Genomic DNA, 25,499 nt, shown 5'->3' with positions numbered 1-25,499 from the left:
ATTCTAGATCAAATGCAAATTTGATTATTAGAATCTTTCGATAATATTCCCTCACACTGTCATATCCGTGATCGGTATTAGCTCCAATACCCGAGTGGATTTGGGACATTTGATGACGGATCATTCGTAAGAACAACCCAGCAACCAGTCATTCGAAAGAACCTCTTGATTCGCGAATCATTCGAAGGAATCACTCGATAATCGGTTACTCAAAAGAATTATTCGAAATCAAAATGGTCATTCGATTATGAAATTAATCTTTTAAAATTATCATTCTAGATCAAATGCAAATTTGATTATTAGAATCTTTCGATAATATTCCCTCACACTGTCATATCCGTGATCGGTATTAGCTCCAATACCCGAGTGGATTTGGGACATTTGATGACGGATCATTCGTAAGAACCACCCAGCAACCAGTCATTCGAAAGAACCTCTTGATTCGCGAATCATTCGAAGGAATCACTCGATAATCGGTTACTCAAAAGAATTATTCGAAATCAAAATGGTCATTCGATTATGAAATTAATCTTTTAAAATTATCATTCTAGATCAAATGCAAATTTGATTATTAGAATCTTTCGATAATATTCCCTCACACTGTCATATCCGTGATCGGTATTAGCTCCAATACCCGAGTGGATTTGGGACATTTGATGACGGATCATTCGTAAGAACAACCCAGCAACCAGTCATTCGAAAGAACCTCTTGATTCGCGAATCATTCGAAGGAATCACTCGATAATCGGTTACTCAAAAGAATTATTCGAAATCAAAATGGTCATTCGATTATGAAATTAATCTTTTAAAATTATCATTCTAGATCAAATGCAAATTTGATTATTAGAATCTTTCGATAATATTCCCTCACACTGTCATATCCGTGATCGGTATTAGCTCCAATCCCCGAGTGGGTTTGGGACATTTGATGACGGATCATTCGTAAGAACCACCCAGCAACCAGTCATTCGAATTAACCTCTTGATTCGCGAATCATTCGAAGGAATCACTCGATAATCGGTTACTCAAAAGAATTATTCGAAATCAAAATGGTCATTCGATTATGAAATTAATCTTTTAAAATTATCATTCTAGATCAAATGCAAATTTGATTATTAGAATCTTTCGATAATATTCCCTCACACTGTCATATCCGTGATCGGTATTAGCTCCAATCCCCGAGTGGATTTAGGACATTTGATGACGGATCATTCGTAAGAACCACCCAGCAACCAGTCATTCGAATTAACCTCTTGATTCGCGAATCATTCGAAGGAATCACTCGATAATCGGTTACTCAAAAGAATTATTCGAAATCAAAATGGTCATTCGATTATGAAATTAATCTTTTAAAATTATCATTCTAGATCAAATGCAAATTTGATTATTAGAATCTTTCGATAATATTCCCTCACACTGTCATATCCGTGATCGGTATTAGCTCCAATCCCCGAGTGGATTTAGGACATTTGATGACGGATCATTCGTAAGAACCACCCAGCAACCAGTCATTCGAATTAACCTCTTGATTCGCGAATCATTCGAAGGAATCACTCGATAATCGGTTACTCAAAAGAATTATTCGAAATCAAAATGGTCATTCGATTATGAAATTAATCTTTTAAAATTATCATTCTAGATCAAATGCAAATTTGATTATTAGAATCTTTCGATAATATTCCCTCACACTGTCATATCCGTGATCGGTATTAGCTCCAATCCCCGAGTGGATTTAGGACATTTGATGACGGATCATTCGTAAGAACCACCCAGCAACCAGTCATTCGAATTAACCTCTTGATTCGCGAATCATTCGAAGGAATCACTCGATAATCGGTTACTCAAAAGAATTATTCGAAATCAAAATGGTCATTCGATTATGAAATTAATCTTTTAAAATTATCATTCTAGATCAAATGCAAATTTGATTATTAGAATCTTTCGATAATATTCCCTCACACTGTCATATCCGTGATCGGTATTAGCTCCAATACCCGAGTGGATTTGGGACATTTGATGACGGATCATTCGTAAGAACCACCCAGCAACCAGTCATTCGAAAGAACCTCTTGATTCGCGAATCATTCGAAGGAATCACTCGATAATCGGTTACTCAAAAGAATTATTCGAAATCAAAATGGTCATTCGATTATGAAATTAATCTTTTAAAATTATCATTCTAGATCAAATGCAAATTTGATTATTAGAATCTTTCGATAATATTCCCTCACACTGTCATATCCGTGATCGGTATTAGCTCCAATACCCGAGTGGATTTGGGACATTTGATGACGGATCATTCGTAAGAACCACCCAGCAACCAGTCATTCGAAAGAACCTCTTGATTCGCGAATCATTCGAAGGAATCACTCGATAATCGGTTACTCAAAAGAATTATTCGAAATCAAAATGGTCATTCGATTATGAAATTAATCTTTTAAAATTATCATTCTAGATCAAATGCAAATTTGATTATTAGAATCTTTCGATAATATTCCCTCACACTGTCATATCCGTGATCGGTATTAGCTCCAATACCCGAGTGGATTTGGGGCATTTGATGACGGATCATTCGTAAGAACCACCCAGCAACCAGTCATTCGAAAGAACCTCTTGATTCGCGAATCATTCGAAGGAATCACTCGATAATCGGTTACTCAAAAGAATTATTCGAAATCAAAATGGTCATTCGATTATGAAATTAATCTTTTAAAATTATCATTCTAGATCAAATGCAAATTTGATTATTAGAATCTTTCGATAATATCTCTTCATTCTATATTATATCCGTGATCGGTATTAATGCCAATACCCAAATGGATTTGGGACATTTGATAACGGATCATTCGTAAGAACCACCCAGCAATCAGTCATTCGAATGAGCCTCTTGATTCTTAAATCATTCGAAAGAATCACTTGATAATCGATTACTCGAAAGAATTATTCAAAATCTAAATGGTCATTCGATTATGAAATAAATCTTTTAAAATCATCATTCTAGATCAAAACGTAAACTTGATCAGAACAAATCTTTTGATAAACCCCCTCACTCTATTATATCCGTGATCGGAATTAATTCCAATGGATTTGGGACTCAGTTGATAACAGATCATTCGAAAGAGGCACCCAATCATTCGGAAGAACCTCTGGATTCTTAAATCATTCGAAACAACCGCTCGATGTTCACTACCAAGTTCTTAACGGCACCTTTTAACCAGCTGAAACGATAAGCTTTTTCGTCGGGTCAATGCTAATACAGTCCCTTAATTTTCGTCGAAAACCGGAAAACGGTTGGGCAAAGTTTTAAGTCGAGGCCCTCGTTCCGCAAACACACCAGTCCGCTTCCTTTTAACGGCCTTCGAATCGATACTGACACGAAGGGATGTAGTTCTTTTCCGATGCCCACGAGAAACTCGGCCTTTTAATTGCATTTGGTGGATTTTCGCTGCCCGGTAGACCAATGAAACGCCCCCCCCCCCCCCCCCGCAGCTGACCTCGGAACCGGAGAAGATGGAAATCCGATTAAACCCATGTTTCGGGGCTCTTTATTTTATTTCGCTTCGGCCGCTTTCTGGTCGGAAATCAATGCGCTAAGCTCCACGACGAAGTTCGGAATCGAATTAAAGCAATTCTTCCTTGGAAGAGTTTCGAAGCGGACTTCTCTTTTGTTCCAAACGTTCCGTTTGTCCCCGTAAAATGCGGCGCGCAAGACTTAATTAAGCAGTTTATCATCTGTTTGCCTCAAGATCTTTGTCTTGTTTTCTCTAGAGACCTTGTGTGCGATTTCCTTCAAAGCTCAAAATTTTGTTAAATCTGACAGTAATAGGCTATTTCACTGTTACGGTCAAAGTTAACATTAACTGTTACGATCATCATATTTTCTACTGTTGTTACTGTAGAAGTAATTGCTAAATACAAGAAAAGAAGGCTATATCAAAAGAAATTTTAAAACCATTTTTTAAAGTAGCAGACGATTTTTTATATATTAATGTTCAAAATTGTTGCCACGAACTTTATTCCATACAATGTTTTTAAACTCCCCCCCCCCCCTTTTTCATAATGATCGTCTGCAATAGCTCAATTCTTGATGTTACAATTTAAATTCACTATGTCTAATTAGTGAAGAAGTACAAAATTACTAGTCAACAAACTCTTGTGTGATTTTTGTTTTAAATCCAAAACTCCATTAAGGTTCTTTCATACTTTATACTTGTTACATACTCAACTTTTATTTTATATTTCTACTTATTACTCCTCCTTTGTTTTCATTATTTCCTCGTAAACTTTTTTTTCTCTTCCCTTTTTCAAAAAACTTTTTCCATTATTTTTTATTATATATTACTTTATCTTTTCTTTCCTTTTTAGAATTGTATAGAAACTAGAAACTGTTAAAATCTTAGTCTCGAAGAACATCGAACAATTCATTCATTGGTTCCTTCTCCGGTCGGATTACCCAATTATTTCATTTCTGACTACCTCTCTCTTTAACTGTTATTAACTAAGTCACAGTTACAGTTATGTTGAGTGGAAATTTAATCTTCTGCTTGTTTCCTTCAGGAGGCTATTGCAGTATATCAGGAGGCTGTAAAGAAAATGCCGGAACATTATCAACCACAGTCACTGTACAACATGATGGGTGAGTAGACTTTTCTGCAAAATTTAGAATTTAATTTATACGTTTCAAATTCTATCTCCTCTTCTGATTGGCTAAACAAGAGTGCACGTGTCCGTATCATAGATCCGGATGGAAATCTCCTGTTTTGATTTTCTAATTGCCAAATTTTTCGTCGAAATGGAAGTCTATTACTACAAAAAAAAAAAAAAAAAAAAAAATCGATTTCTGTACGTATATAAAATATTTTTTAAATATCTACGCAATAAATATTTACATCATTTTAAGCATTTTTTAAAGTAGCTGCACCGTGTCAAAAATCACCCATATATATATATATATATATATATATATATATATATATATATATATATATATTAGGGTGGTTCAAAAAGTAAAATTTCGGAAATCGCTTTCTCCCCAAGACTACCTTTGTTCCATAGGATAAAATAGAATGAAGCAAAAAATGCGAAGTGAATTGGTTAGTATTTAGGGGTCGCGAAGATTTAACACTAAAAGATGCTGATTTAGCCCGAAGAAAGTGGAGGTTTTACCAAAACATCGATATCTTGGCGAAATAATTTTTCTAATGATACATAATTAAGTACAGTAATATTGAGAGAAATATATTTTTCATTCATGAACGTCATAATACGAGTTTCGGAACTGCTAATATTGCATGCATCATTTTCTTTTTGTTTACTGGGATTTTCCTATCATGGGCCATCAGGGTCACCGAAGTGATGAGATTATTACGTAGAAGTTTTTAAAAAAGTTATCGGACAGAATGCACTAATACTTTCAATGCTACTAGCTCTGTTGAATATATTAGTTGGTGTGTACAGTCGAGTTCCGACTTACGCGAGGGATGCGGTCCAAGACCCTTCGCGTGAGTTGAAATTTCGCGTTGTGGAAAAGGGTAAGCGTAAAAACTTTTATAAACATACCCATACGATTAAAGACACTTGTAAATACCACCTCAAACTGTTAAAAACCATTTCTTAACTATACATTACTGTTTCTTAAATAAAAAATTGAATTTTTATTTATTGTATTTTAAAAAAAACGTTTTATTTAACATAAAAAACTGCTACGATGCACAAAATTAATGACTAATGGGAAAAGAAGACGTAAAATGAACCACAACGGTACGTATATTATGTAGTAAGAAGAACAAATGCACTATAGTTGTTGAAACTTTCTCTTTTTCCTTCTATCTTCACAAACTTTAAATGAAACAGCGCTGTTAGGTGTCATTATATTTCATCAACTTTCCCATATAGAATGAAGAAAATAAATGGAAAATGCGGAGTAGTTATTTGTATAAGCGATGTTCAGACTAGAACGGCATGGGAACTTCCGCTCTCAGCGATGCCAAAGGGATGAAGGTCCATTCACGAAAAAACCGCGATTCCCTTTGGAAAATTTTCATGTTGCGGGTGAAGAATTCGCGTTAGGAATAAAATTCTTTATCGGGGAAAAAATCGCGTTATAGCCATTTCACGTAAGTCGGATCGCGTTGTAGCGGGAGTCGACTGTATTGTAAAAAAATACGTTTTTTCTCCAGGAGAGGCATTTTTCAAACTCCGGGAGTACGAAGAAGCAGAACGCTGGTACCAGCAGGCCCTCCGTGCGAAGGCAAACCATATTCCGGCGCACCTGACCTACGCCAAGCTCTTGTCTAAATGGGTAAGTACATCTTTGCATTTTCTACTTATTTGTTCTTGGAGATGACATCCAATAGAGCTAACTCAGGATTAATAACAGGAAATATCCAACGTTGTTTAGCGCAAATAAACAGATTACAGAATACACGTGTTTCGGGTCTTCACATCTAGAAGCTCACATCTTTGAATTGAAAAAGGGGTTCTTGTACTCCCCGAAACACTGTATTCTGTAATCTGTTTATTTGTGCTAAACAACGTGGGATATTTCCTGTTATTCCTCGGCACAAAGGTATTTATTTATTGCTTAGCTCAGGGTTACTTCCCGGTCGCCAACACGAAATGAGTTTCTGTTTAACCATCAGATGACAAACCATCACGGCACCGAGAATGCTATTTATCGCTCTTTTCGCGAGTTTTGTATTACTCCGGTTGACCTGATTGAACCAGTCATAACCAAATATTGCCAGCAAATGATTGTGCCAAATAGAATGTGAAGAGCTGTCACGTGACAAAGAAGCAAGAGTACAGGTAGTTATCAAAATAATGGAAACACTCTTTGACAACTGTGTTGGGAATCGCTAATTCTGCCGTAAATGTTCTGTTAATAAAGGTGCCTTCTAACTGTAATCACTCACACTGGTGAATCCAGATGGTGACAGAGTTCTTTGGTCAATTTTGCTTCTATTGTTCTCTTTTTAGACATCACAATCCGCTTCAATACCCGTCGGTTTCTTTCACTGAGCTTCTCCTTCCGTCGCGCTGCGTGTATGCTGTCATGACTTTAGATACTGTACCTCTTGAAAAGCCAAAAAGTTGGGATGTTTCAGTTACACTTGCTCCAGCTAGACGCGCTCCAACAATTTGGCCTCTTTTAAAATTTGAGAGGTCCGACATTTCACGCGCTTGAAAAAAATCCAAGACTTCCAGAACTTTAATTAAGCCACCCTATACTACCAGAATGTGTACATTGCTATTTATTTTAAAAAAATCAGATATCTAGTTTGATTCTTTATTACTTACGAAGCACATTCAAAAATGTCACTTTTATTCACAGGTGTTTCCATTATTTTGATAACTACCTGTAGGTCTTCTTGGAGATTTTCCTGTAATTCCAGAAGGTGTTTGCTATCTCTGTTGGAATACTTCCTTTCAGAGTGTTTGCCATGTCATTCGAACCGATTCTCTCAAATCGAAGAGCTGCCCTACACACACCTAAACAACGTCTTTTAAAACAACTGTTTTCCTTCGTTACCTTGTTTTTTCAGACATATGAGGCAGTGAGAAGCAAAGGGATGTAAGTGGGCATTTTCAAGTTTTGAGTTAAACGCTTTTAAAGATAAGGTCCTAGGTAGGCTTTCATTGATTTTTTTTCTAAATCATGCTGTATAGCATACACCTACCAAGGCTACAAGTACAATCTCTTGCCCCAAGGCAGAGGAGAGGTTCACCTACCATGTGAACTGGTTATCTGCAAATTTTTAATGTTGTCACTTACATCCCTTTGCTTCTCACTGCTTCATATGATCTTTTGCTTTTATAAATTGTTTGCGAAGCAATTATGTATCCGTATAATTAAAGTTCAGTTTGTGGAATGGCGATAGGAGAAACACTGTTTGACCATTACCACTTGTGCTGCTAAAAGTTTTTTGTTGTTAGAGGGGGCGAGCCCTTACATACGTATAAATCAGTGGTATCCGCCAATAGGGTCATGTAGCGGATTACGCCATAAAAACTTTCAGTTGGGTGTTTTTAGAGAGGCTCGTTTTTAGGGGTGTCTGTAGTATGTTGGGGGCAGGTTACCCTTGTATATATTGGCAAATTAGGTTTTACTATATGGGGTGAAAGCAGAAGCTTTGGGGAGAGTCACCCTCTTCTCTTCATGCACCGTCGCTGTGACAGAACTAAAATTTATCCATAGTATATAGATGGCCATGGAAACATCAAATGTGTTGATGTTTGACATGGGGCAATATTGTCTTGAATTTACTGAAAAAAACGCATCTAAGAGCAAAAGCTTTCAAAATAAATTTAGACATTGATGAACATGTGGTATTACTTAAAAACAACATTTAAGAATAATAACTTTTTAAAACTTGAAGATATTCAATTTCTGGCAATATTTCCCTGAATTTACTGAAAAGTGACGTTTAAGAGCAAAACCTTTCAAAGAAAAAAACTTCAAATATTGAATAGGTGATGAATATGCTGCTGACTTTCAAACTATACATTAGCCTTATCCAGCCTTTTAACTTACACGTGTGCGTGGAATAATAAATGAGGAACTTGTAAAATACCTTTAAATTGTCAAAGCTCGGAAAGTTTGTTTAAGTCGAGAAAATAATTGCACCCGGTTTAATGGGAATCGGAAGAAAATATTTAAAAATACGTATTTCATCCCAACTTTTCACGAAACCAATTTTCTTCCACACAACGCTGGATCTCCAAGAATGCGTAAATTTTCATTTTTTCCCCCTACTCCATGTTGTGATTATCATTCCGAACATTCAAGCCCTTTGTCATATACACAGCCCCCCCCCCCCCCCTCTCCTCGACATACGTGGGGAAAGACATTAAAAAATAAAGAGCCAAGTTATGCAAAATATGCCGGGACACGGGCTGATAAATGTCGCATGGAATTTTTGTCACCCAAAAGTTAAAAATTTTTTTCGTCCTTTCCTCTGTGCTTCGCTTAAGTTTGAGTAATTAACGGTCATGAATTGCGAGTGTCGAAAGAATTTTCAGTACCCCGCCGATTCCGCACTCGAAAATGAGAGAGGAATTGTAGCTCTTTTAAAAGAGAGGAGGAGAAATATTTGAGCCTCACTCGAAATATTTTTGGGAGATGGACAAATAATTCATCCTGTGTTTGCTTTTGGAGAAAATATTGTTGGAAGAAAGACTGTGTGATGGCCCAACAGTAACAGAATCGGACGTGCTAAATTTTGAAATGATCATTCAATAAATTACTTTTTTTTCTTAAAATGAAATTTACTTCAAGTGTCACGAGATGTTCTGGAATTTGATTCATACGAACAAGAATTAGACAGTTTGGATTGCTGTGAGGGGTGTAATTATTCTTAAAATTTACTACTAGGTGGAGTCGAAACTGATGGAATCGAGATGTCGCCACTAGCAGTAGCTTCGAAATTTTAAATTCGAAATCAAAAGAAATAAGGAGCTTCAGACATATGTCACATTCATGTTTATGTATTAAGGTAATTTAATTTAAAAATTGCAACCTCTTAAATTAATGGCGATACCAATTCGTGACGAATCAAATCATACTGGAAGTAATTCAACCCGTTTTCCAATCAATAGAGTGGTATTCATTTGTTTGTGTGTTGCCTTTTCATTCTATTTTACCTGTTAAATAAATTTTTATGCACGTTATAAGTAATATAAAGTGAGGTAAAGCATGCTTGATAGAAATTATTCGTTAATATTATTTGTTTTGTTTATGCATTTACATTTTTAATTGTTGGATTTTTCATTAATTAATTATTATTTTTATTTTATTATCAGTATTTTTATTTATTTATTTAATTACTTATTTATTTCTAATTATAAACTTTATTATGAATTTGCACTGCGAGAAATTCCTCGCTCCAAAAACTTCCGTCATTTGAATTTAATGCAGCAAAACTCATGTATGTGTATGTATGAGCCTGTGACAATATTTGCATGTGCATATTAGGCAGTGAGAAGCAAAGGGATGTAAGTGGACATTTTCAAGTTTTGAGTAAAATGTGTTTAAAGATAAGGTCCTAGGTAGGCTTTCATTGAAAAACTATTTCTAAATCATGCTGTATATCCAGGCTACTAGTACTATTTCTTTCTCCAAGACAGAGGAAACGGGAGAGGTTCACCTACCATTTGTACGCATTTTCACTTTTGCCACTTACATCAGTTTAGTTCCCTCTGCTTTTTCCTATGTATACAGAGAAAGGAGAGGTTTTTTTAAAAGTTAAAAACAAAATTTGGCGAATTGTTTTTTGAGCAATCACGATTGCTTATTGTCCTCACTTGACTGTTTTTGGCGTGCTATCATTTTATTTTCCCGCCAGCACCCTCTGCAGCATCACCGTCGACCGGGTCCTCACGATGCTGCTTCTATAGCGAAAGCCGTCTCCACGTTGCGTCCATGTCCTACACATACGCGCATACATACACAACTACACACACACATGCACACATACGCACATACACGCAAACACATACACACATGCATACATACAGTCACAAAAACATACACATACACACAACTACCCACACATTCATGCCTGCACACAGACACAAACACATATGCCTACACACACATACACATACCCCCTACACACAAACACACATACCCCCCACACACACGCCTACATACACATACTCGTGATTGCGAAAAACATAATTTGAATTCAAGATGACAAAATTCAATTCTCTCTTTTTTTTTTTTTTTTTTGAAAAATAATTCCAACTGCCATAAAGGGCTAACAGAAGAATCGCAATTGAACGAAAAGTTGTCTTTTTAACTATGGAAATATGCGCATAGTTGAAATCAGCCCCGTAATTGGCGTTTGACTGAGATACACTAGTAATCACTGATCTGCAACTAAATGTGACGCCATACAAGAAAGACGACTGATTCTCTTGTCACGAACGCAACGTGACAGGCGTATTTTAAAAAATGACATTCGTTTCAAATAGTATTTATACCCTTCCTTCTCCCCCAACAGGGTCGTCCTCAAGAGGCTGAAAAGTGGTTTCTCAAGGCAAAAAGCATCGCACCCAACGATTCCAGCGTTTACCAACACTACGGTGGGTATTTTCGCCTTTATGACTGATACAACCGTTCGTTTACCTTTTAAGTCATAAAAATGTTCTTGAATTTGCAGAAAGTGAGCTCGGTTTTGGTTGTGTTTTAGTAGAATTTGCATTCAAAACCAGTCCTTTTTACATCCATGGAAAATCTGAAATGAGATACTGTGCATTCAAAATACAAAGAGGTTAAGTAAGATAAAGTAAGACAAAACAACGTAAGAAGAAGCACAAATTTGTAAATTACAGCAGACACGTGTTTCGGCGTTACAGGGAACGCCTTTTTCAATGCGAAAAATAATGAGCTTATGGATGAAAAGACATCCGACAAAAGCCAAGAGCAGATAAGCATGCAGCTTAAAAGATAAAAACAGCGGATTAGCCAAACACCAATGACAAAGTTATAAACCGATCAGGAACCAATAGGAATGCAAGCAAAGGCCAAGAGCTTTCTCTTAGGTACGAACCCAGAAAGAAAGACTTCAATTGGATAAAGATTAAGCCGAAGCTTAAACAAAAAGAAAAGAAATTGTCAGAGGTTATTGTCACCGGCTGTAGTTCGTCACTTACTGCCCATTCCAAATACGAGGAACTTACTCTGACTTGCTGTAGTTGGCCAGTTACTGCTCATTAGAAAAACAAAGTTTGTTGGAAATTGCTATACTTAGCCAGTTATTGCTCATTCGAAATACAATGGCAACAAACTTAGTTTTTTGTCACTTGCTCTGCATAGTTATCCTGTTAATGCTTATTCGTTATTCCAAACATGAGGTCCCTTGCATTCACTTGCTGCCATTCAATCGCAACAACGACAACAAAGTGTAATAACAGCATAGCGTTAGTTAATATCTATTACATACTTTTGTCCTATTGCTGATCATTTGAAATACATGGATACTATTTGCACTGATTTGAATCTTGACTGTCATGCTCGTGGCTAAAACGAAGCGACTAATTTAACGTACAGTATTTTATTCACGTAGCTCATTAAAATTACATAGAGCTTGTAGAATTGTTTTCAAAGTATAGCTGTCCAGTTACTAATCATTCAAAATATGTAAAGTATTAAATAATAAGTTACCGGTCTTAAGCCAGAGCCAAGGCAGAACTAAACTGCAATCTCTGGCTGTCATAACCAGTCCGTCGGTTTATTGCATATAAAGTATTCTGTTCAAACCAATAAATCACATTTTTAGTACTTTACCAAATAATAAAACATTCGATGATGCATCCATCCTAAGACCTATAAAGATGCTTAAGGAATTCTCATTTCTTAAAAATGCTTCCCGATTTCACTAACAAAAATTTCTTGCATAAATTAACACTAACTAATTAACTGACTTATTGTTTTATAGCCATATATTATACGCCACAACATGATTATACATTTTCTTAGAAATTCGTAACACAGAGATCTTTGCGTTATGATTAAATAACACAAAGATAGTTCTGATTATAATTATCTTAGGACTTTTTTTATACCCCGATTTACTAAAGAGCAATAGCACCCTTACTTCTTTCAAGCAGTTTCCAAGAAATTTAAGACTTATTTTTGGGTCAAAATATCTGTTAGATTGTTAGGTCGCTCATTGCAAATGTTTTAAAATGCTGCTCTTTTTATGCGCAGGTCAATTTCTGTGTGAGAATGATCGCCACTTGGAAGCAGCTGACGTGTATCTTCGTGCTGCGGAACTGGCTCCTGAGGAATATGAAATCATCTTCAATGCTGCCAACACTCTAAGGTAAATAAATATCTTATCCTACCGTCATCGCGTTATTTTCAAGCAAAACCTTGACCTCCTTTTTATTGTTTTCAAATGCGATGGCCCTTTGCCTTTTCGGCATTCATCCTTTTCAACGCCACAAAAAGAGATGGTCATTTGTTAAAAGGCAACCATCATTATCTCGAACACATAACTAAGCAACTGCGTTAGACATCGAGAGATGGGACAACTACTTATCTCCACCTGCACAATTTAGACATAAGCCTGAAGAAGACGGGAATTTTCTCCAGTCTCCTCTGCTCCCATGATGAACTGCTAAGCAACAAGCTAAGGACTTTCGGACCCATAGATTTATTCAGCACACTAGCGCAGTCAGAAATACCTTCTGGAAGGGGTTTTTGAGCAAAAGTACCTTCTAGAATGTTTTTGTTTTATCAAAAATGCCTTCTGGAGGGTTTTTTTAAATCAAAAATACCTTCTGGAAGGGGGGGTTGAGAAAAAACCCTACTGGAGGGTTTTTTTGATCAAAAATACCTTCTAAAAGGTGTTTTTTGATCAATTAGAATTTGCATTTATGTTAAAACCAATGCCTCTAGGGGGATGTTTTCAACCCCTCCCCCCTTGCTGCGCCACTGATTGAGTACGTATCCTGCATGACCTTAGTGGGTCTTTACTGCAGCGACGTCAAATCTGAAATCTTGCAATCACGAAGTCCTAACCACTTTGCTCCCCACAACTACGACCTTAATTAACCTCTGCGACAAATATTATTCGAAAATAACATAAAAATAACTGGTTACTGTAACCATGCTGGCAAATTAGTGTTGACTAGCGCATATTTATTTGCAAGGCTGAGATACTCAGTTGATTATGGAAATCCAAAGTTTTGCTAATGCAATAAAAACACATTTGACAACCAATCACAGCTTTATCGCAACATGTCATTTGCATATAAATCACGGACCGATGAGAGAACTAAACGAAAAAGTATTTTGATAAACAACTGCTGGAAAAAATGATTTCTAATTTTTAAACGGAATGGACGAAGTTAAACAATTGCTAGAGGTTTGTTAACAGCATAAAAATGACTTTATTGGAAATTGCAACACTACTATTTAGACAAGGATCAACACTCAGGAATACACTGTAATAACGTAAAAAGTGAAAGACTGGACCTTTGAACCCCCCCCCCCCTCTCACCTGAAACCATAGCAATTTTTTTGGTTAAAATTTTACTTCTTGCCCTGAAGAAGGGGTGGGGGTCCTCGGGGAGACTACCAAATACCGAATATGCAATTTGTGTGGAAAATGTTGATCAAACGATGTTTAGTTTGTAAAATGCTTGATACCCAGAGAGAAATTAAATACAAATAAGCTTCATGAACAACCGTTGAATAGCAGACTTCGACGTTGGTTAACGGTAGACATAGATTAAGAGATGATCACATCTAGCTCAACAACAATATCCTTCGATGGCTAAGGGAAAATGCTATGTTTTTTCAGAATGGATGGAAAAATATTTCTGTAAATATTTTACCATCGTTATGGAAACGTTAAAAAACATGTATTTCTTGTTCTTGATTAAATCCTTCATCAAAAACCAAGTACACATGCTATAGAAATGTCTTTTTCAAGATTATGCAGCAGTTTGCCTCAAGAACAAATCCAGCGGCTGGTTTCGGAGGGAGATATTCCTAAAACCAGACGGATGTGGTTGTCATAAGCGTGTTTTTAAGAACAACTATCTTGTCTAGGCCTCTCTCCTAGTAATTCATCAAAATTGAAGTCCAGAAAATCTCAGTTACAACCTCTTGCGTTGAGTCTATGGCTCCACGAGCCACACCCTAGATCCATGGTCGTTGACGTATGTAATAGTCATGGGAATATTCAACAATCCTGTAAGGAACTTTGTAAAACCTCCATTTTTAACAGCAATTTAGCAAAGTTCGAGCATACAATTCACATCAAAATCACATTTTTATTTCTAACTGATCTAAACACACGTCATATAATTTTCATTTCAATAAAAGACAGTAGGAAAGTATCTTCTTTTTAGATGAGAAAGAAAACTATAAATAACTAACCTGTAAACTTTTTATATATAAATCAAAAAATAATGTGCCATACTCTTCCTTTTCAGGCAAGCTGGACGGAATACGGACGCGGAACATTTTTACCAGTTGGCTGTGAAACTGAAACCAAATGTAAGTATTTTATTCCTTTTAAATTTAAAATCAACGTAAAATGTTTTATCAACAGATAATTTCACGTCAAATTTAAGACATCTGTGCGTATTCGCTGTGCAGAAAAAAACTCTTTAAGTTATTAGTCTGATATAGAAAAATTGAGTTTCAGTTGGCAAGAGAGTAAAATATGAGTACATTTACGCTTGACGGCTTATTAACGTTCTAATAAATACAGTAAAACCTGTAAAGTTGACCACCCTTGTAAGTTTACCGCTATTTTCATGCACAGAATTAGATCTACATCATATAATTCAACCTCCATAAGTTGACCACCCTTGTAAGTTGACCGCTATTTTCATGCACAGAATTAGATCTACATCATATAATTCAACCTCTATAAATTGACCACCCTTGTAAGTTGACCGCTATTTTCATGCACAGAATTAGATCTACATCATATAATTCAACCTCTATAAGTTGACCACCCTTGTAAGTTGACCGCTATTTTCATGCACAGAATTAGATCTACATCACATAATTCAACCTCTATAAGTTGACCACCCTTGTAAGTTGACCGCTATTTTCATGCACAGAATTAGATCTACATCACATAATTCAACCTCTATAAGTTGACCACCCTTGTAAGTTGACCGCTATTTTCATGCACAGAATTAGATCTACATCACATAATTCAACCTCTATAAGTTGACCACCCTTGTAAGTTGACCGCTATTTTCATGCACAGAATTAGATCTACATCATATAATTCAACCTCTATAAGTTGACCACCCTTGTAAGTTGACCGCTATTTTCATGCACAGAATTAGATCTACATCACATAATTCAACCTCTATAAGTTGACCACCCTTGTAAGTTGACCGCTATTTTCATGCACAGAATTAGATCTACATCATATAATTCAACCTCTATAAGTTGACCACCCTTGTAAGTTGACCGCTATTTTCATGCACAGAATTAGATCTACATCACATAATTCAACCTCTATAAGTTGACCACCCTTGTAAGTTGACCGCTATTTTCATGCACAGAATTAGATCTACATCACATAATTCAACCTCTATAAGTTGACCACCCTTGTAAGTTGACCGCTATTTTCATGCACAGAATTAGATCTACATCACATAATTCAACCTCTATAAGTTGACCACCCTTGTAAGTTGACCGCTATTTTCATGCACAGAATTAGATCTACATCACATAATTCAACCTCTATAAGTTGACCACCCTTGTAAGTTGACCGCTATTTTCATGCACAGAATTAGATCTACATCACATAATTCAACCTCTATAAGTTGACCACCCTTGTAAGTTGACCGCTATTTTCATGCACAGAATTAGATCTACATCACATAATTCAACCTCTATAAGTTGACCACCCTTGTAAGTTGACCGCTATTTTCATGCACAGAATTAGATCTACATCATATAATTCAACCTCTATAAGTTGACCACCCTTGTAAGTTGACCGCTATTTTCATGCACAGAATTAGATCTACATCACATAATTCAACCTCTATAAGTTGACCACCCTTGTAAGTTGACCGCTATTTTCATGCACAGAATTAGATCTACATCATATAATTCAACCTCTATAAGTTGACCACCCTTGTAAGTTGACCGCTATTTTCATGCACAGAATTAGATCTACATCACATAATTCAACCTCTATAAGTTGACCACCCTTGTAAGTTGACCGCTATTTTCATGCACAGAATTAGATCTACATCATATAATTCAACCTCTATAAGTTGACCACCCTTGTAAGTTGACCGCTATTTTCATGCACAGAATTAGATCTACATCATATAATTCAACCTCTATAAGTTGACCACCCTTGTAAGTTGACCGCTATTTTCATGCACAGAATTAGATCTACATCACATAATTCAACCTCTATAAGTTGACCACCCTTGTAAGTTGACCGCTATTTTCATGCACAGAATTAGATCTACATCACATAATTCAACCTCTATAAGTTGACCACCCTTGTAAGTTGACCGCTATTTTCATGCACAGAATTAGATCTACATCACATAATTCAACCTCTATAAGTTGACCACCCTTGTAAGTTGACCGCTATTTTCATGCACAGAATTAGATCTACATCATATAATTCAACCTCTATAAGTTGACCACCCTTGTAAGTTGACCGCTATTTTCATGCACAGAATTAGATCTACATCACATAATTCAACCTCTATAAGTTGACCACCCTTGTAAGTTGACCGCTATTTTCATGCACAGAATTAGATCTACATCATATAATTCAACCTCTATAAGTTGACCACCCTTGTAAGTTGACCGCTATTTTCATGCACAGAATTAGATCTACATCACATAATTCAACCTCTATAAGTTGACCACCCTTGTAAGTTGACCGCTATTTTCATGCACAGAATTAGATCTACATCATATAATTCAACCTCTATAAGTTGACCACCCTTGTAAGTTGACCGCTATTTTCATGCACAGAATTAGATCTACATCACATAATTCAACCTCTATAAGTTGACCACCCTTGTAAGTTGACCGCTATTTTCATGCACAGAATTAGATCTACATCACATAATTCAACCTCTATAAGTTGACCACCCTTATAAGTTGACCGCTATTTTCATGCACAGAATTAGATCTACATCACATAATTCAACCTCTATAAGTTGACCACCCTTGTAAGTTGACCGCTATTTTCATGCACAGAATTAGATCTACATCATATAATTCAACCTCTATAAGTTGACCACCCTTGTAAGTTGACCGCTATTTTCATGCACAGAATTAGATCTACATCACATAATTCAACCTCTATAAGTTGACCACCCTTGTAAGTTGACCGCTATTTTCATGCACAGAATTAGATCTACATCATATAATTCAACCTCTATAAGTTGACCACCCTTGTAAGTTGACCGCTATTTTCATGCACAGAATTAGATCTACATCACATAATTCAACCTCTATAAGTTGACCACCCTTGTAAGTTGACCGCTATTTTCATGCACAGAATTAGATCTACATCATATAATTCAACCTCTATAAGTTGACCACCCTTGTAAGTTGACCGCTATTTTCATGCACAGAATTAGATCTACATCACATAATTCAACCTCTATAAGTTGACCACCCTTGTAAGTTGACCGCTATTTTCATGCACAGAATTAGATCTACATCATATAATTCAACCTCTATAAGTTGACCACCCTTGTAAGTTGACCGCTATTTTCATGCACAGAATTAGATCTACATCACATAATTCAACCTCTATAAGTTGACCACCCTTGTAAGTTGACCGCTATTTTCATGCACAGAATTAGATCTACATCATATAATTCAACCTCTATAAGTTGACCACCCTTGTAAGTTGACCGCTATTTTCATGCACAGAATTAGATCTACATCACATAATTCAACCTCTATAAGTTGACCACCCTTGTAAGTTGACCGCTATTTTCATGCACAGAATTAGATCTACATCACATAATTCAACCTCTATAAGTTGACCACCCTTGTAAGTTGACCGCTATTTTCATGCACAGAATTAGATCTACATCATATAATTCAACCTCTATAAGTTGACCACCCTTGTAAGTTGACCGCTATTTTCATGCACAGAATTAGATCTACATCACATAATTCAACCTCTATAAGTTGACCACCCTTGTAAGTTGACCGCTATTTTCATGCACAGAATTAGATCTACATCATATAATTCAACCTCTATAAGTTGACCACCCTTGTAAGTTGACCGCTATTTTCATGCACAGAATTAGATCTACATCACATAATTCAACCTCTATAAGTTGACCACCCTTGTAAGTTGACCGCTATTTTCATGCACAGAATTAGATCTACATCATATAATTCAACCTCTATAAGTTGACCACCCTTGTAAGTTGACCGCTATTTTCATGCACAGAATTAGATCTACATCACATAATTCAACCTCTATAAGTTGACCACCCTTGTAAGTTGACCGCTATTTTCATGCACAGAATTAGATCTACATCATATAATTCAACCTCTATAAGTTGACCACCCTTGTAAGTTGACCGCTATTTTCATGCACAGAATTAGATCTACATCACATAATTCAACCTCTATAAGTTGACCACCCTTGTAAGTTGACCGCTATTTTCATGCACAGAATTAGATCTACATCATATAATTCAACCTCTATAAGTTGACCACCCTTGTAAGTTGACCGCTATTTTCATGCACAGAATTAGATCTACATCACATAATTCAACCTCTATAAGTTGACCACCCTTGTAAGTTGACCGCTATTTTCATGCACAGAATTAGATCTACATCATATAATTCAACCTCTATAAGTTGACCACCCTTGTAAGTTGACCGCTATTTTCATGCACAGAATTAGATCTACATCACATAATTCAACCTCTATAAGTTGACCACCCTTGTAAGTTGACCGCTATTTTCATGCACAGAATTAGATCTACATCATATAATTCAACCTCTATAAGTTGACCACCCTTGTAAGTTGACCGCTATTTTCATGCACAGAATTAGATCTACATCACATAATTCAACCTCTATAAGTTGACCACCCTTGTAAGTTGACCGCTATTTTCATGCACAGAATTAGATCTACATCACATAATTCAACCTCTATAAGTTGACCACCCTTGTAAGTTGACCGCTATTTTCATGCACAGAATTAGATCTACATCATATAATTCAACCTCTATAAGTTGACCACCCTTGTAAGTTGACCGCTATTTTCATGCACAGAATTAGATCTACATCACATAATTCAACCTCTATAAGTTGACCACCCTTGTAAGTTGACCGCTATTTTCATGCACAGAATTAGATCTACATCATATAATTCAACCTCTATAAGTTGACCACCCTTGTAAGTTGACCGCTATTTTCATGCACAGAATTAGATCTACATCACATAATTCAACCTCTATAAGTTGACCACCCTTGTAAGTTGACCGCTATTTTCATGCACAGAATTAGATCTACATCATATAATTCAACCTCTATAAGTTGACCACCCTTGTAAGTTGACCGCTATTTTCATGCACAGAATTAGATCTACATCACATAATTCAACCTCTATAAGTTGACCACCCTTGTAAGTTGACCGCTATTTTCATGCACAGAATTAGATCTACATCATATAATTCAACCTCTATAAGTTGACCACCCTTGTAAGTTGACCGCTATTTTCATGCACAGAATTAGATCTACATCACATAATTCAACCTCTATAAGTTGACCACCCTTGTAAGTTGACCGCTATTTTCATGCACAGAATTAGATCTACATCATATAATTCAACCTCTATAAGTTGACCACCCTTGTAAGTTGACCGCTATTTTCATGCACAGAATTAGATCTACATCACATAATTCAACCTCTATAAGTTGACCACCCTTGTAAGTTGACCGCTATTTTCATGCACAGAATTAGATCTACATCACATAATTCAACCTCTATAAGTTGACCACCCTTGTAAGTTGACCGCTATTTTCATGCACAGAATTAGATCTACATCATATAATTCAACCTCTATAAGTTGACCACCCTTGTAAGTTGACCGCTATTTTCATGCACAGAATTAGATCTACATCACATAATTCAACCTCTATAAGTTGACCACCCTTGTAAGTTGACCGCTATTTTCATGCACAGAATTAGATCTACATCATATAATTCAACCTCTATAAGTTGACCACCCTTGTAAGTTGACCGCTATTTTCATGCACAGAATTAGATCTACATCACATAATTCAACCTCTATAAGTTGACCACCCTTGTAAGTTGACCGCTATTTTCATGCACAGAATTAGATCTACATCATATAATTCAACCTCTATAAGTTGACCACCCTTGTAAGTTGACCGCTATTTTCATGCACAGAATTAGATCTACATCACATAATTCAACCTCTATAAGTTGACCACCCTTGTAAGTTGACCGCTATTTTCATGCACAGAATTAGATCTACATCATATAATTCAACCTCTATAAGTTGACCACCCTTGTAAGTTGACCGCTATTTTCATGCACAGAATTAGATCTACATCACATAATTCAACCTCTATAAGTTGACCACCCTTGTAAGTTGACCGCTATTTTCATGCACAGAATTAGATCTACATCACATAATTCAGCCTCTATAAGTTGACCACCCTTGTAAGTTGACCGCTATTTTCATGCACAGAATTAGATCTACATCACATAATTCAACCTCTATAAGTTGACCACCCTTGTAAGTTGACCGCTATTTTCATGCACAGAATTAGATCTACATCACATAATTCAACCTCTATAAGTTGACCACCCTTGTAAGTTGACCGCTATTTTCATGCACAGAATTAGATCTACATCACATAATTCAACCTCTATAAGTTGACCACCCTTGTAAGTTGACCGCTATTTTCATGCACAAAATTAGATCTACATCACATAATTCAACCTCTATAAGTTGACCACCCTTGTAAGTTGACCGCTATTTTCATGCACAGAATTAGATCTACATCACATAATTCAACCTCTATAAGTTGACCACCCTTGTAAGTTGACCGCTATTTTCATGCACAAAATTAGATCTACATCACATAATTCAACCTCTATAAGTTGACCACCCTTGTAAGTTGACCGCTATTTTCATGCACAGAATTAGATCTACATCATATAATTCAACCTCTATAAGTTGACCACCCTTGTAAGTTGACCGCTATTTTCATGCACAAAATTAGATCTACATCACATAATTCAACCTCTATAAGTTGACCACCCTTGTAAGTTGACCGCTATTTTCATGCACAGAATTAGATCTACATCATATAATTCAACCTCTATAAGTTGACCACCCTTGTAAGTTGACCGCTATTTTCATGCACAGAATTAGATCTACATCACATAATTCAACCTCTATAAGTTGACCACCCTTGTAAGTTGACCGCTATTTTCATGCACAGAATTAGATCTACATCATATAATTCAACCTCTATAAGTTGACCACTAAAGTAGTGCACCGCAAGTGGTCAACTTACATAGGTTTCACTGTACTTGCAATTCAACACTTTACTTGCTGAGATAGAAGAATAAAGGCGGGAATATTTTTCACACGCACATTTATTATCAAACTTAAACCAAGGCTCTCCAATCTAAGGCCCGCGGACCAAAGTCGGCCAGCGAGCAGATTTTTCCCGGCCCGCGGGAAGCTTACAAACTAAGAACATTTCTTTTTTTTTTTTTGGTTTGAAAATATATTTATTTCAAAGCATTTTAGAAGATAACTAAACCAAGTAAATCTCAAAAACAACTACTAAACATGATCGTATCCAGAGAGGGGCAGGACAACAGCATCTCCATAGAGGAGAGTCTAACTTTCAATTTCCTCCATAAAGTCACCAAAGATAGTTTTAAAATGCATTTTTGGGACTTTAATTCTAAAAACTTTTTGGAGGATATTCACTTATCTGTTCTCTTCCGCTCATTTGACCACAAATACCTAAACCATCTGTACTGAAATAATGTTGGATTGTTGGCCCGCCTTGCCTCCAAAAATTTACAATGTAGCTCTTGAGCAAAAAAGGTTAGAGACCCCTGACTTAGAGACGATACAAAATTACACATACGCAAACTACTTGCCTTCCATTACTTATTCTACTATACGTCATCCTCTTGAAACAGCATAATACGTCATGTAAGTTTTTATACTGTTATGGCGGCATCTATTGCACCCAATACTTAAAAAACTTATCGAGTATGTATAAGTTCTAATTTGGCGAAAGCAGAAAAAATCTAGTTAAACGTCCGCGCCGTGTTTAGTTTCACATTTTGGTGAAACTTTTAATGTTTCTCAGTGACTCGATGCATTTATTTGGCAGTTAAAATGGTGATTTTAATGTTGATTACTTCAGTTGAAAGGATTAGTTTACATTTTAGTAGAACTTTTAATGCTATTTAATGGCATGTTTATTTACAATTGATGCAATTGTAAATAAACAATTCAAACAGTTCTGCGAAACAAGGACTAGCAAGTTCCATGAGCCTGATGGTTCCTGTAGTCAAAATAAATATTATTTAAAAAAAGAATCCGAAGCACAAGTTTAAAGAGTTAACTTATGTTTATAGGCTGACAAACACAAAGCAGCATGAATTTGAACCGCGAATAACACGAAGGCTGCAAATAGATTCGGCAGCTCAGACTTTAAAAAAAAAAATATATATGTATGCAAGAGCAGCGAATTCAATAAGCAAAATATTAGGGTACATTCCACCTGGAATACTCGTTAATGCAAGGTTGCATTAACTTCTCGTTGAAGTTTCTAAAACAATGCAGCACTTTTCTTCTGTTGTCTTTACATAAAATGCAGTCATTTAAGGATAAATTTGAGCCATTTGGGTTAACTTAGCCCCACTTCATATTTTCAGCGTATTTGATTTCAAATCAAACTGTAGAAGGCTAATGCTACACTCTGTTATAATATGAGCCTCCTACTTTTTATTCACAGATTTCAAAAAGGAGGCGGTTATTTTGCAATTGATAACGCTGGAATAACTCTACACACAGCTCATTGTACACTCATATAGTTCTGAAGTTACTGTACGAAAACTGCTTTTGTGTATTGCACCAAATATTCTGACGCCATAAAACAAAAAGGGGGAGCTTTCAAGCATTTAGAAATTTCATTTTTTCAGTTTGAAGTTGCCATAATTTTATTAAAATTATTTTATGCCACTTTTAATTGTAAATCAAATTTGTCTTGAATGGCTGACCTATAACATATTTATCTACTTTAAATACTATTTTAAGATACATTTTTCTACATGAGTGGCGGGTTTTTTTCGAAAATCGCCTTACAGTTCCAAGGTCCAGATGAATCGTCGAAGTTTGAAACCCACATTCACAAAATAACAGAAAAAGTTTTTTTTGTCTTATGACATCTGCTTAACCATCTGGTTCACTGTCGACTTTGACACGCATCAGACACATAGACACATAGAAAAATACAGATTCAACCAATGAGAAGGCTTGAATCTGTATTTTTTTGGTGTCTGATCGAGAGTCAAATAGTATGGTGAATCAGGCTATAAGTGTCCGCCACAATTGTTAAAAGTAAAAGTTATCTTTCTCTTCACAGGAGGTGACGAGCCACATGAACTTAGGCGCCATGCTGCACGTGAACGGCAAACTGCAAGAAGCCGAGAGGTCTTATCTAGAAGCTTTGAGATTGAAACCCGAAGATCCAATCACCCAAAACAACTTGCAGAAGCTCAGAAATCTTCTCAACCAGAAGAAGATGCACAGCAGGAGGTAGCACACCGCCCGGAACATTCGAATGGGTACTCAAATCTGCAAAGGGAACAAGAACTGGCACCAAACGGGGAAAAAATTGCCGAGATGATTCTCATCTGTGCAGAACCTCGAAGAAATGTCATGTGATAATTTATTCGAAAGAATGACAATCTGCAAGTCACCTTCATTCGGCCAATAACCGCTGAGTTGCCTGTTCATCATGGTCAACAACATGGATAGTGATTAATTGCAGAGTTGGCCAGTTGAGATATGAATTCATGGAAGCCAGTTAGGAATGACAATCCATAGCATGCTTTGTATTATTAGTGAGATAAATAGTCCATTGATGGAATGTGACCAGGATTGGAAATATATGTTAACCTAATATAAATATTATGTGATAAATTAACTGAATTGTTGAGGGACAATCTGCAGTTTTCTTCCCTGTGTGAATTGAAAAAGACTAGCTGTTGATATTGGAAGGTAAAAGACGGCTCGGGCGAAAGGTCAGCAAAGATTTGTGGGTCCAATGTAAAAATGTGAATCGTGAATGATACGCCATGTGATAATTAAGTGACTGGTTTTGTGTGACAATCTACAATCTTTCGTCCTAGCAATCCTTGAAGCTATGCAAGGATTGGTAAAAGATGAACAGAAGCTGATCGTATGTGTACATAAATATTTAGTGTGTAAAATTTAACTGAATGGTAAACATGATAAGGACAATCTTCACTTATTGTACATCTGACACAAAGGCTCCGATTACCAGTGGAACAAGGAAGTCTCATCGGCAGACGAGTCAAGCAGGTGTCAGAAGACCTGTAAAGAACCCGGTGCACCATTTCTTTTCAGTCATATGGAATGGAAGCAGTTTCAATTATTCAAGTGCAATGTTTCTTCATGATATACGTCTAAATGTGCAAAATTTTTCTCGGTGATGACGCAAAACAAAGAAATAATGTCGAAGAGAATTGTCAATTTTTACGATTGAACAAGGAGACAACTACATTGCTAGTTCATTCATTGATCATGTATGTAATACGTTCTTGATAACCCTTTGACTTCTGACGGAATATTTATGACCTAGGGGTAAATCAAAGCCATTCATGCATATTTGGTATTAAGCCACCTAGGTGGAGTCAATTATTTTTGAAGACAGCTTTCTAAAATACTTTATGTACTTGTAGTAGATAAATCCGA

General features: G+C 36.2%; 1 protein-coding gene across 1 annotated transcript in view; it reads left to right on the top strand.

Annotated features, from left to right (window-relative positions):
- LOC129226267 (protein O-mannosyl-transferase TMTC2-like) overlaps window positions 1-24,321 on the top strand; it is a 103,241-nt gene extending 78,920 nt beyond the window's left edge. Inside the window, exons 9-14 of the mRNA XM_054860867.1 lie at window positions 4,558-4,636; window positions 6,180-6,301; window positions 11,004-11,085; window positions 12,713-12,827; window positions 14,950-15,013; window positions 24,145-24,321. Coding sequence (XP_054716842.1) covers window positions 4,558-4,636; window positions 6,180-6,301; window positions 11,004-11,085; window positions 12,713-12,827; window positions 14,950-15,013; window positions 24,145-24,321 — 639 coding nt within the window. The remainder of the gene's footprint in view (window positions 1-4,557; window positions 4,637-6,179; window positions 6,302-11,003; window positions 11,086-12,712; window positions 12,828-14,949; window positions 15,014-24,144) is intronic.
- The last annotated feature ends 1,178 nt before the right edge of the window (window positions 24,322-25,499 follow it).

This window comes from Uloborus diversus, chromosome 7 (genome assembly GCF_026930045.1).
Source record: "Uloborus diversus isolate 005 chromosome 7, Udiv.v.3.1, whole genome shotgun sequence".
Lineage (NCBI taxonomy): Eukaryota > Metazoa > Arthropoda > Arachnida > Araneae > Uloboridae > Uloborus > Uloborus diversus.
Note: the sequence above shows the minus strand (reverse complement) of the source record. Positions and strands in the feature narration are given on the sequence as shown.